General features: G+C 42.9%; 1 protein-coding gene across 3 annotated transcripts in view; it reads left to right on the top strand.

Moving 5' to 3' along the window:
* Positions 1-10,244, top strand: part of Dmp1 (dentin matrix acidic phosphoprotein 1) — a 34,044-nt gene extending 23,800 nt beyond the window's left edge. For 2 of the 3 annotated variants that reach the window (XM_063272869.1, XM_006250622.5), the window contains 5 exons: positions 3,261-3,335; positions 3,804-3,851; positions 5,898-5,930; positions 6,093-6,137; positions 7,767-10,244. In XM_063272869.1, the coding sequence (XP_063128939.1) occupies positions 3,282-3,335; positions 3,804-3,851; positions 5,898-5,930; positions 6,093-6,137; positions 7,767-9,101 (1,515 nt within the window). In that variant the 5' untranslated portion in view covers positions 3,261-3,281 and the 3' untranslated portion in view covers positions 9,102-10,244. Of the gene's footprint in view, positions 1-3,260; positions 3,336-3,803; positions 3,852-5,897; positions 5,931-6,092; positions 6,138-7,766 lie in introns of those variants that run through there. The other variant, NM_203493.4, reaches the window with a different exon arrangement.
* The last annotated feature ends 3,467 nt before the right edge of the window (positions 10,245-13,711 follow it).

Genomic DNA, 13,711 nt, shown 5'->3' with positions numbered 1-13,711 from the left:
ATAAACCCTGAGTGGGATTGCCTCTTAGGTAGGACACACACACACACACACACACACACACACACACTTTAGGTAGAAAATGCAAACATACACACATACCACACACACACACACACACACACACACACACACAGACACACCATATACCACCGTCTACACATACCACACACCACACACACACCACATATCACACACATATACCATACACACATATATATTAGGTAAGACACACACACTCACATTAGGTAGGAAACACATACATACACACACACCACATATCACACACACACACATGCACACACACACACACCATACACATACCACATACACATATATACACACCACATCTCACACACACACACACACACACCGTACACATACCACACACATACCACATACACACATACACATACCACATCACACATACACACACACCATACACATACCACACATATACCACATGCACACATACACATGCCACATCGCACACTCACACACACACACATACACACACACACACCTACATAGGTAGGAGACACATATATACACACACATACACATGCTCCCATCAGATATGACTTTACATCACTCCATGGCAGTGGTCAGGCCATGTATCCTCTGATGTTCAGAAGATGCTGCAGGGAGAAGGTGAGCTCTCCTCTTCAAGAGCAAAGGCCCCTGCTTTCCTCAGGCTTCTGGTTGACTGACTTTCTTATGCCCTGCCTTTTTTTTTTTTTTGTTAACCCTGTTGATTAAACACATGTGAACAAAGAATTTTCTAAAGATTCTGTAGTCTGTTTACTGTTCACCAAATGGAGATGTGGACCAGGGTGTCTCAGATGTTTATAGGTTTCCACAACCTGTATTTGGAGCACTTTGTGATGGTCCCACTATGGAGGAAGGCGTATAATACTGGGTTGATAGCAATTGTCCTAGACACACTCACAATTACTGGAAAGATTGGAAAACTTTATTTGTTCATTTAGTTCCCTGAATTCTAATCGAGTTTATATTCTGACCAAATTGCACTTTATTTTCAAAGAGTAGTGGCGAGGACATTAAAGCAGGGTCTGATTAGCTGATTGTGTGATAACCTTACTACCGCTTATTATCTTCTAAGGTAGATACCGATGTCAGCACCCAGAACAGACCCTAGCGTATTAGCCATTCAAGTGACTAGTAAATATAGTGTTCATTAGTATTCTCAAGGTTAGCAATAAGAAGAAAATAAATCTAAATTATTTTCCGAGTGTTTAAAAAAAGAGCCTATGGCTCTTTGATTTCCTGTGAAATTAGACATTGGATATTAGTTATTAGATAATAGAGAAATTAAACAAAATGCAAGAGAACTCAGGAATCACTGGTGTTTTCTGGGATATTTTGCAGAGTTATGAAGTTACAACTCTATTCAAACTGAGACGTCAGGAAATTGTAAAATGCAGGAAATCTATACAAGTTTCCTTTTGCCAGTGAAACCAAAGTGACTGATGTGTGGTTATTTTGAGAAAACTGCATCTGGGAAGTTTTTTTTAAAAACCTTTTGAAAAGAATGAATCTAAGAACTTAAAGAAATGTCTTGACTGTAAGAAGCAACGCGTGTTGAATTAGATTTCTTTTTGGTACAGCTGCACATCTTTTAATAAGTTCTTCCCAGTTGATACTAGGGGAAGAACGTAAGAATAAATCAGTATATTATGAAAACTATTGTAGCATTCCAAATTCCAATAAAGAAAATACGTTTAAAGATTCCCAAGTGGTGCTGATAGATAGCTCTTGTTGTAAACCTATGGCTTAAGTGCATTTTCACCGTCCGACATGCATTTATATATAAACAAGGAAACCGATGAGTATGGAGTCTGAAATGAACTTGCAGAATTTCTTAAAACACATGGAGTTCAATCAAGGATGCCTGTTTGAGCATCTGTGAGGCTTTACTATGGCAAGAAAATGATTTCCCTTCAGATCATTTTGATAGCTTTATTTTACATCAGCATTGGGTAGGTCTATGCTGAGATAAAGATCTAATTATTTTTGAAGCCACTGGCTCACAAAGTTTGGAATGAAACAACCTTCCAGAGTAGTGCAGCTTGATGTGACCTGTTTCTCTTGGTGTGACTTACAAGTGTTTTCCAAACCCCTAATCTTCTCTGGGTCCTCCGGTGCCGTGAATGACACCTGAGAGAATTTAGTGCAATCATGTATAATGTATGACTGAAGGCAGGACAGTAGGCATTTAAAGCTTTCAGAGGCTGTAATATGAAGCCTGCCACAGCACGTGGCTTGAAGATCAAAACGAAAAAGTGCAAAACCAAGTTATTTTTGTCTAGACTTTATTATACAGCTATAAGAATGACTGAAGACACACCACACCATACCACACACACACACACACACACACACACACACACACACACACACACACACGGAGGGGGTTAGTTTTAGGAGAACAAAATGTTGAGTTGCTCTGCAATACTGGCCATGATGTGTCTGTTCTCTTTTCTTTACCTTTCTTTTACGTCTGATGAGTTGGTGAAGAGATACCCGTAGGCCTCCTCTTTGAGATTTTGTTTCTCGGGAGTCAGGTTTCCAAGTTGAACTTTTGGACAGCTTTATGGAGTGTAATTTACAGAGCACTTTCCTATGCGAAGCACTCAGTAGAGTGGTTTTTGCACACCCATGGGTGCATGTATTTTGCACACTCACAGGTGTGAACAACATTTACCACAATCCCTAAGAGGACACCTTCATCACCTTCAAAAGACATCTGCACCTCCACCCTCACTTCTCAGCTCCCTGCCACTCCACAAGCCCTGAGAACTACAAACCTGCTTCCTGTCTCTTAAAGATTTGCACATCCTGGACAACTTATATCAATGGAACCGTACAACTGTGGTCTTCTATACCTGGCTTCTTTTTTTTTTTTTGTCTTTTCTTTTTTTCGGAGCTGGGGACTGAACCCAGGGCCTTGCGCTTGCTAGGCAAGTGCTCTAACACTGAGCCAAATCCCCAACCCCTATACCTGGCTTCTTTTAACCTGTATAATGCCACCAAGGCTCTCTACCTTGTGCACGCACGTATGGGCGCTTTGTTCTATTTTTATGGCTGAGTGCTATTACATACTACAGATGTGGACGGTACTCTTCGCCCTTTCACTCACATGTTCAGATGAACACATTTATGTTTTCTTTATTAAACACATAAAAATGAAAGCAGTCCGATTACTGTATCATAAAGTGAAACACCTATGGCTCTCATTACAGGTGGAGGAATCGCATCCCAATATGAAGACTGTTATCCTCCTTACGTTCCTCTGGGGGCTGTCCTGTGCTCTCCCTGTGAGTATAACGAAAGAGATGATGTCCCTCTTAAACCTCAGATACCGTCATCTTAATGACTATGGACCGGGTGTGTCTGTCCGTTTCAATAAGAGAATAATAGTCTCTTGCTTAGGAAGCTGTTTCCTTTGAACACAGCCAAGTTATTTCTTACTCTCTTCACCTCTGTTCACACAGCTACAATTCTCTTCTTCTTCATTGTAGCAATGTCTTCAAAGTGTCACCCCCAAGTTGCAAAAACCAGCATTAATTAGGACTCTGTTAGAAATATATATTCTTGAACCCTACCTCAGGCCCGCTGCCCAGATTCTCTAGGAATGGACACAGAAAGCTGAGTTGTTGCAAGGCTGCCCGTTGATCTTATTGTAGGATAAAGGTCGACTCTCATGCCCCCCAGTATGTGGGCTGTTGATAAGTGCTGCCTTCAGAAGCTCCCTGTGGGTTTATCATGTATGTTCTGTTTTCTAGGTCGCCAGATACCAAAATACTGAATCTGAAAGCTCCGAAGAGAGGACGGTGGGTAGAAATAAGACCTTCTGAAACATTTTAATTTTAGTATGTGATTAATATAACCTAGTAGGCACAATGGCAAATCATGAGTGGTGATAACTTAAGAGCATATAAATGCCTGAGCTGTAGGTAGTACGAACTATGATTTTTAGTTTATAGAAAATAATGCTTCAATTCCTACATGGTGTAGTTTGATGAGGAACCCTTCCTGGTTTTGTTCTTGCACTGATGAGTACTATGGTACAGGGGGATGACTAACAATGACCCAGCTGTTCTTGAGAGACCAGAATTTGAAGTCTGTGTAAACAAGAGGTGTCTATTAGGCAAGGATACATAATAGGGTACCTGCCAGGTGACAAGAGAAGAAGGATATGAAAAGATATGAGTGTCCTTGTCATGATGGTGCTGTTTGCTGAGTGCTGAACTCTTGGTTACTCCATAGCAACCAACTGCCAGTCATTCAAGGATCACCGCCAGATAGAGTTCTGAGTATTTTGTATGTATTCCATTTCTCATTTTCTATCAACACAATAGATTAGGCATATTTGATTCCTTTACTCAACAGAAATAAAGGCACAGAGATTAATGTAGTCTGTCCAGGGTATATGCTTGATAAATATTAGGGGCTGACTTTGAAATGTTAGGATGCTGTGGCTGAAAGGTAAAAATGTAGATTTTTACACAGTATAATGGATCCCTTTCAGAATGGAGCCAGGGCCAGACAGTCTTCAATTCTCAAGACTAGAGCTGGAAGTCAAGGTTAAGCCATGATGCCGTGTCCACCATCTTGTTTCCCGTTGGCTTTTCTATATGGTGCAGTGTTGGCCCATTTCTCTTGGTACTTACCAAACAAAGTCAGGAGCTGAGAATTGGGTCCTGCCCTGCCTTAGGTGACAATAGACCTTACAGGATATTGTCCTTTTGTCCTTGGGCTGGCTAATTTAAAAGCATTCACTGCAGACCGCGCTCATTTAAACAGAGATTTAGAGACACATCTTGCTCTCAAGCCTATCAAGTTATAAGAAAAACGCCAACATTTCCTGTCTTCCAACTGTTAAAATTCCAAGCGATGGCTGGCTGGAGTAGGTTTCCATTGTGTTTACTTGCTGTATCTTGGAGCAAAGACAGATGGTTGCAGCCCCTTTCTCTGAGATACCTCAGGCTAGCACCATTGACAGGCAGGTGGATGTCTTGCCAGTAGCAACTGTTCTCCTTTCTATTTAGTGAACTGAGCATGTCATGTCAGGCGCTATCTTGTTTAAGAAGAATGGAGATGGTGGGGAAGGGGGACAGGGCAGGATTTGCTCAGCGATTATGAGCAAATGCTCATAATTATCCTCACCATAGGACTAAGGAAAGTGAAAGAAATCACAATTATGATTGTAGTGGTTGCGTTTAACATCCACCTTTGATGTCTGCATCCCCTGCCGACTCCACAAAGGGTTTAATTCCTTTCTTGATTCAACTTTGTCTATCCTGGAGATTTTTATGGTGGAAATACCAAAAATGGATTATTTCTTTGATTTATATCACACTGAACAATACCAATGATATTCGCACGCCATCGGCTGAATCCATTCTCACAGCCACCTTGGATCATCACACAGCATGTGGTACTTAGTGTGTGAATAAGAAACTGGCGGTCAGTGGAAGCGAGTGGCCCACCCTTTCATATAGAAGCAGCCATTCCAGAATACCTAAGCCTTAAGGGTTTCATGGACATAGGACTGTCATTGCTAACACCAAAGGGCTGTTTTTAAGGTCAAAACTGGAAAGGAATGAGTTAGGTGAGACTTAACTCTGGATTCTGAGCCCCAGCGTTATATTTTCCTTTGGTTATAGGAGCAGCTAATGTCAGAGCACACACACACACACACACACACACACACACACACACACACGGTAAAGTGTTAGAAATATAGTAATCATCAGTGCCTACTTCAACATATTTCAGATTATTTTACCTTGGAAGTCACCTGAAGTTATTCTACACATTTTCAGTGACATAACTTACCCCCGAAGAATAACTCTCTTTCCTTCCTTCTACAACAGGGCAATTTGGCTCAGTCACCGCCACCGCCCATGGTAAGTATCGCATTTATTTTTGTCAAAAATGCCTCACGAGGTGACTTTAGTATTCTCACCACCCTGAAAGTAGTAAATATGAATGTTGAGTGAGTGGTGCATATCATGTTTTTCCTTGGGAATGGCAAGAAGGAAGACAAACATTTTTCTTTTCCCTTTCAGAACAGTGAGTCATCAGAAGAAAGTAAAGTTAGCCCAGAGGGACAGGTAATTAGACATGCTTCCTCAGCTTCTCCCACTGCTTAGGGACTGGAGGGAAGTGATGGGAGATTAAATTACTTGGCGGCAGTTCTAAATATAATATTTTCTAACCATTGGTTATGCAGGATAAACAGTCCCATAAAATAAAAAGGGAAAAGCGAGTAAAGAAAATTCAAATGTGGACGTCCTATTCATTCCAGTTTTATCATCTGAGACATTGTGTCCTGAAATGTCCCTCCTAGCTATAAAAAAAGACAAAACAAGGGGAAAAAAACCACACACACACACACGCATACACACACACAGATGTGTAATAACTTTACTAAAAACAGTCCTATCATCGTCCTAAGAGATAAGAAAAGAAGAAAGCTAATATATTTTATTTAAAAGTATCTTTGTATGTATGGTCTGGTGTGTGTGTGTGTGTGTGTGTGTGTGTGTGTGTATGTGTGTGTGTATGTGTGTGTGTGATGAGTGACATGTGATATGTGTGTATGTGTATATCATGTGTGATGTGTGTGGTGTGTGTGTGATATATGATGTGTGTGATATGTGTGGTATGTATGTTATATGTGTAATGTGTGTGATGTGTGATATGTGTGTATATGTGTGTGCTGTGTGCTTGATGTGTGATGTATGTGGTGTGTGTGGTGTGTTTGTGTGTGTGTGTGATATGTGATGTGTATGTATGTGTGTGATGCGTATGTATGTGTGTGATGTGTATGGTGTGTGTGTGTGATATGTGTGGTATGTGTATGTGTGTGATGTGTGTGTATGTGTGTGATATGTGTGGTATGTATGTTATATGTGTAATGTGTGTGATGTGTGATGTGTATGTATATGTGTGTGAGGTGTGCTTGATGTGTGATGTATGTGATGTATGTGGTGTGTGTGCTGTGTGTGTGTGTGTGTGTGTGTGTGTTGTATATTGGGGGGGGTCAAAGCCAGGGTCTCATACTTGCCACCTGAGATCTCTATTCCTGAGTAACCTCCCTGGCTCTGTCCTACCGTTATGCCCAGACAGTCCTGTGGGGACCCCAGAAAAGGCAGGCATGTGGTTCTTTCTGAAATGTAGACTTACTTTGCATCCTAACAGGGCCAGACCTGGGAGATGAGTCATTAGCCTACCTATTCTTACTAACTAATACTCATTGGAGAAGATCGTAGAACTTTAAACCGTAGCATTTGGGGAAATGACGGCTTAGGGGACAGTGTGATGTACTGACTCCGCTTTCATTTCTCAAGTCCGGATAGAACTGCTGCTTGAGAACAGTGTGATCTATGCATATCAATGCTTAGCGAGGCTGGGTCTGATGGCTCGTATGTGTAATTCCAGCACTCAAGTGGTTGAGGCCAGAGGAAGTCCAACCTGGGCTACATAGTAAGTTTAAGGTCAGCCTGAACTACAGGATAAGACACTGTCTCAAATAAAATAGAAAACATTAAAAGAGTAGAATAAAATAATAAAGAAGAAACAACTCACTTGAGTTTCAACCTTTTTTTTTTCTTCTCATTTAAGTTCTGGTAGAGAGTTAGGAACACAGGGAGAAAAAGCAGAAAGAGCTGGTATCATTCTAGATAGCTTCCTCTGCTTCGAGCCTTGGCACTGACCATAGCTGTTTACCCTGGCTTCAGGCAAATAGTGACCACACGGACAGCAGTGAGTCTGGAGAGGAGCTGGGCTCCGACAGAAGCCAGTATAGACCGGCTGGTGGTCTCTCTAAGAGTGCCGGGATGGACGCCGATAAGGAGGAGGATGAAGACGACAGTGGAGATGACACCTTTGGAGACGAAGACAATGGCCCAGGCCCGGAAGAAAGACAGTGGGGAGGACCCTCCAGACTGGACAGTGACGAGGACTCGGCAGACACCACACAGTCCAGTGAAGACAGCACGTCTCAAGAAAACAGTGCCCAAGATACCCCCAGTGACAGCAAGGACCACCACAGTGATGAGGCAGACAGCCGGCCTGAGGCAGGAGACTCCACTCAGGACAGTGAGAGTGAGGAATATCGGGTAGGAGGTGGCAGCGAGGGGGAGAGTAGCCACGGGGACGGCTCTGAGTTCGATGATGAGGGGATGCAGAGCGATGATCCCGGGAGCACCAGGAGCGATCGAGGCCATACCCGAATGAGCAGCGCTGGTATCAGGTCGGAAGAATCTAAAGGGGATCACGAGCCCACGAGCACTCAGGATTCAGATGACAGCCAGGATGTGGAATTTTCAAGCAGGAAATCCTTCAGAAGGTCCCGGGTCTCTGAGGAAGACGACAGAGGCGAGCTCGCTGACAGCAACAGCAGGGAAACCCAGAGCGACTCCACAGAGGATTTCCGCTCCAAGGAGGAAAGCAGGAGCGAGACTCAAGAGGACACAGCCGAGACCCAGTCCCAGGAAGATAGCCCAGAGGGACAAGACCCCAGCAGTGAGTCCAGCGAAGAGGCTGGTGAGCCATCCCAGGAAAGCAGCAGCGAGTCTCAGGAAGGGGTGGCCAGTGAGTCCAGGGGTGACAACCCAGATAACACAAGCCAGACAGGAGACCAAAGAGACAGTGAGTCCAGTGAGGAGGACAGACTGAACACGTTCTCCAGCTCAGAAAGTCAGTCCACCGAGGAGCAAGGTGACAGCGAGTCTAATGAGAGCCTCAGCCTCTCAGAGGAGAGTCAGGAGTCGGCCCAGGATGAGGACAGTTCCAGCCAGGAAGGCCTCCAGTCTCAGAGTGCATCAAGGGAGAGCAGGAGTCAGGAGAGCCAGTCTGAGCAGGACAGCCGTTCTGAGGAAAACAGGGACAGTGACTCTCAGGACAGTAGCCGATCCAAAGAAGAGAGCAACTCGACGGGGAGCACTTCCAGCAGCGAGGAGGACAACCACCCCAAAAACATTGAAGCTGACAATAGGAAACTAATAGTTGATGCTTACCACAACAAACCTATTGGGGACCAAGATGACAATGATTGCCAAGATGGCTACTAGCATTAGCTTGTCTAAGAAATGGCTCTCACAGGACGGAGTCTTGGGGGCCCCAAGAGTAGAGTTCACTACAAGTATAATTTATTGATGTTTTGGTCAGAAGTAAAACGGCTGGCGGGGGGGTGTTGTTTTGTTTGTTTGGCTTTTTTTTTTTAAATTTTGTTTTTTGTTTGTTTGTTTGTTTTTTTCTATGAGGAATTGTTGGACATGACACTCTTTTCTAGAGTGTCTCCCACTCCTTAGAGGCTTGTATGTGGGATGACGTCAGAGCACGCCCAGTGAGGAATCATGCGCATAGCAGCTTCACAGATGCCGTAGCCCCTGGCTCACCAACCTGACAGTTACTGAGATTCTGTTACATACCCGTCACAGCACTGGGGTGGGGTGGCTGCTTCAGGCTCAGTCTTGCTCCTGAGGAGCTTGCCCCAAGCAGACACTCAAATGTAACACATTAAACAGATACACACAATGGAGCCCCTGTAGCAGTGAGTTTGGGTTACAAGGCTTTGGCTCCCGGAGGGTAAGAAATTACTTCAACCAGCCCCTGCCACGGCTGAGGTGTGACCAGACAGGGAATGGGAGCGAGACAGGGAATGACCAGCTTCGCTTTGGAGAATCAGAGGTTCCACACGTAGCAAAGCCTGGAGATGGAGGGTCACATAGGCTTTCTCCATTGAAGACAATATAAATCTATTTATTCTTGAGATAAACAGTATTACACCTTATGCAATTAAATATTTAGTATGGAAAGGCATTCTCAAACGAGACGGCACAATGGGATAACTTGGATAACATTTTTTTTCCCCAATTAATTTGCCCTATTGAGTGCTTTTGTGGGCCTTCTGTAAACATTGCCTCAATGATGACAAGGAGGAGGAGGAAAATTTGGTGGGGAGATGGGAGAAAAAATAATTGAAAAAAGATGTATAGCTTTATTTTTTCCAGATTATTTATGTGCAGTGCAAGCACCATCCCTGAGTCCTTTCCATGTGTTGCACATAGCAGAATTCTGTACATAGAGCCTGGCCGCTTTGTTGTCGTTTCTTCTACTTTTATTACTTTCCTTTTCCTTTTGTCAAGTGCCATTGAAGTGTTACCTCATGAAAAATATTTGTTTTGTAATAAAGATAATAATTCCCAGAGAAATTGTGTGTTTATTTATTACAGCACCTTTAATTATCTGGATACATTCACGGTAGACAATTCTTTCTTTGAAACTTTTCAAGTAACTTTGTTTCTTGCTTTATTAAGATAAAAGTATTTTTTTAATTAATAAAAGTTCCTTTGTAATTAAGGCAGTAGCGTTTTGAAACTGTAGGCTGAAGAGGGCTGGAGAGATCATTTACTGATTAAGAGCTCATCCTGCTCATACAAACAGCCTGAGTTTGGTTCCCAGCACTCACCCCTGGCGACTCACAGATGCCCGTAACTCCATGTTCAGGACGTTCTGTGCCTCTCACCCCCAGGTGCATTTGCACTCATGTGCACACACCCCACCCACATAACTAAAAATAAAAACATATGTGCTCATGATAGTTTGTTAAATATACCTGTTATAGACAAGGAGGAGAGACTGGAGTAAATTATTAGCTTTGATGAGACCTCAGGAAAAACTTGTGATGTTTGAAATTGGTATTTGTTCTTCATATTCTGTCAAAGGCTCGTGTGCATATTCTAGAAGGCATGGGAAAGCAAAACCCTTCAGCTTTTGTTTCTGAGGGAAACTATTTTACCTCAGCACTTCTGTCTTACTAGCGTGTTTACCTTCAGATGCACACTACAGCACAGGTCAATTTCCCTACCAAGTATCCCTTACGTATCCCTACTGTTAGAGAATCCAGAGTTTGGTCTGATCCCCTTTATTCTTACTTCTCAAGGTCAAAACTATGTCCCCTTGAGGATTGTATCTGTGTGTGTGTTTGTGTTTGTTTGTTTGTGTATGTGTGTGTGTACATATATGAACATGTTTGCTCATTTAAACATGCATACATATTCTCTAATCCTTCCCTTTGAGATGCTAATTTGGTAGGTCTAGAGCAGGACCTGGAATTACTCTGCTATAGCCCAGCATACGTGTTCTGGGGTCTTTGTAGCAATTGCAGGGTTCCTGCAAACTCACAGCTCCTTCAATGATAACTGTCCTACCTTCGGGTCTCTTAGGAGCCCAAGGCATAGGTGACTTGTTCTCGCTACTCAATATCCCTCTGATCCTAAGTGGCTGGACAGGATGCATGTCTGACACCAGGCAGCCTGTCTATAGTGGCCTGCAGCCTCTCGGAAGTCAGAGGTAAGACGTTCTCTGAATGTAATGATGCTATCAGGTCTAAGTAGACCTTTCCTTCCAGGGGACCTGGATATATACAAAAATGAAGAAGTCCAAAAGGGGTCAGAACAAAACCAGGAAGGGATACACAGAGAAGCAGAAATAGAGGTGTTGTGGGTTGCCTTAGTACTACTTGTATTCTGATGTTCATTCTGCTTCCTCAAGAGGGGCTGCCCGCCCCCTCCACAAGCAGTCCATCACATACTTAGGTGACCTTTGTGACCCTTCTCCCCATTTTAACTGTCAGTAAAGGCCAGAGGCTGTGATTGGGCAGTGAAGGGGAAAGGTGGGACTGAGGGTTTGAGAGTGGGGACAGGTAGAGAAAGAGAAGAGGAGGAGTTCAGGAGAGAGGACGGAGGACTTGATGTACCCGAACCACGTGGCCAGGAGAAGCCACAAGTAGCAAGGGGTCTCGTAGCTGGGTAATAAGTTAGTGTAGTGTCAGATCTGCCCAATCTAAGCATGAAGCTTACAATTGTAATAATTGGATTGGATTGTGGGTTTTTGATATGGGTTTATTCGGGTTGGAAATGACAGCAACAGACAGGGGTACACATACCCCATTAATATAAATCATAAAGGAAAAGCATTGCACTCCCAATGAGTAGGGAAATGGCATCCTTCTGGTTGCACACGTGAACTACCTGTCTCCTGTTGCCTGCCAGGCTTCCTTAGATTCTTCTCAAGTTCCACTTCCCTCCTCACCACACATTTATAATCGATTTTGATTTATAGTGATGAGATGACTGAAAGGCCATGAAATCATTAATAACTTTGAACTTATGTAAGGTGACACCCACGTGACCCATGGGGACCCTTAAGATGGACTGAAGCACCAGGTTTCCTTTCTGGCTTGAAATGGCTCTAGAACGTTACGATTACCTCTACTGTCTCGGAGCTTGCTTTTCTAATTTCATCAGGGCGAAATCTCTCCTTCTTCCTCCTACTCTTTCTTTAAACAGTGATGCAGTCGAGTTCGCCTTGGTGGGAGGCAACCTGTTCTCATTGTTGACTTACGCATCTAGGAGGAGATCTTAAAGTTTCATCCCTTGACGAATACCTCACAGTAACTACAGCCGGAGCCCCCAGTGAGGTAGGCACCTCTTCGTAGCTATCAGATAAAAACACACTGCTGATCTCTCGATCCCATTATTTATAGCCCAAGGAATTCTGTTGGCAGCCCCCTCACCCCCAATAAATATCAGTGACTCAACCTGTGCTCTCACATCCCATCTGCAAGATGAGATAAAAATATACTTTTTTATATTGTCAAGGGATTCTAAAATTTATCCTCATGCAAAGACTGTTGTCCAAATCCTGACAACTGGGAAATTGTTGATACATGTGAGAGCAGAAAAACCTGTGGATTTCCATTAGATTCTCAAAAACAAACAAACAAACAAACAAAAAACCCATGAGTGCTTTACTGGAATCCATTCAGTGGAATAAAACAATAACATTGGAAATCTAAAGATCTGTAGAGCTGTTTAGACGGTGTCCTGTTGAACTGTCGTGCTTAGGGAGGACCCAAGTCAGTGCTGAGGGACAGATCTGGGAGTCTTGCATGGTTCGTATGCTAGAACAGGAAGCACTTGCTCTGTGTAATAGATCAAACTACCCCAAAGATGCCATCTTGATCAAATGGTGATAAAACTTAAAAGACACATAACCACTATTTTAAAAATAAAAATTCAGACAACATAGCTTCTTCTTTTTTTTTTTTTACAGTCCAAGTATAGATTGAGGTTGGATTAGACGGGAGACTGATTCTGGGTCAGATGGAGATGTCTCAGGACTGACAGTCTGCTCATCCACATAGGTTGGTCTGATGCTGCTTGTATTGTAATGCTAAATATTGGCCCCTAAGGTCTGTTGTCCCCAGAGACAAGAGAGTCCACACATGGACCCAAATGACACTCTGTGGCCTTGCCCCCAAAGTTATTCCTATTGGTGATAAAGATATATAATATATATATATATATAATGTGTGTCATATGCATACAATTTTAACATGTATTTATGTATATTAATTAACATATGAGTATATAATATGTATAGTCAGAGAGCATATGAATGTAATTATAGTTACATAATATTCTGGGTTTTCTTAGTTTTTTGTTTTTTTTTTAATTTAATTTTTTTTTTACTTATTCACTTTACATTCTGCTCACTGTCCCCTCTCTGTCCCCTCCTCCCACAATCTTTCATCCATCCCCTCCTATCCCCTTCTCCTCTGAGTGGCTAGGGACCCCCCTGGGTATTGCTCTCACCCTGGCACATCAAGTCTCTG

This window comes from Rattus norvegicus, chromosome 14, assembly GCF_036323735.1.
Source record: "Rattus norvegicus strain BN/NHsdMcwi chromosome 14, GRCr8, whole genome shotgun sequence".
NCBI lineage: Eukaryota > Metazoa > Chordata > Mammalia > Rodentia > Muridae > Rattus > Rattus norvegicus.
The sequence above is the reverse complement of the archived record's forward strand: the minus strand, read 5'-3'. Positions and strand labels throughout refer to the sequence as shown.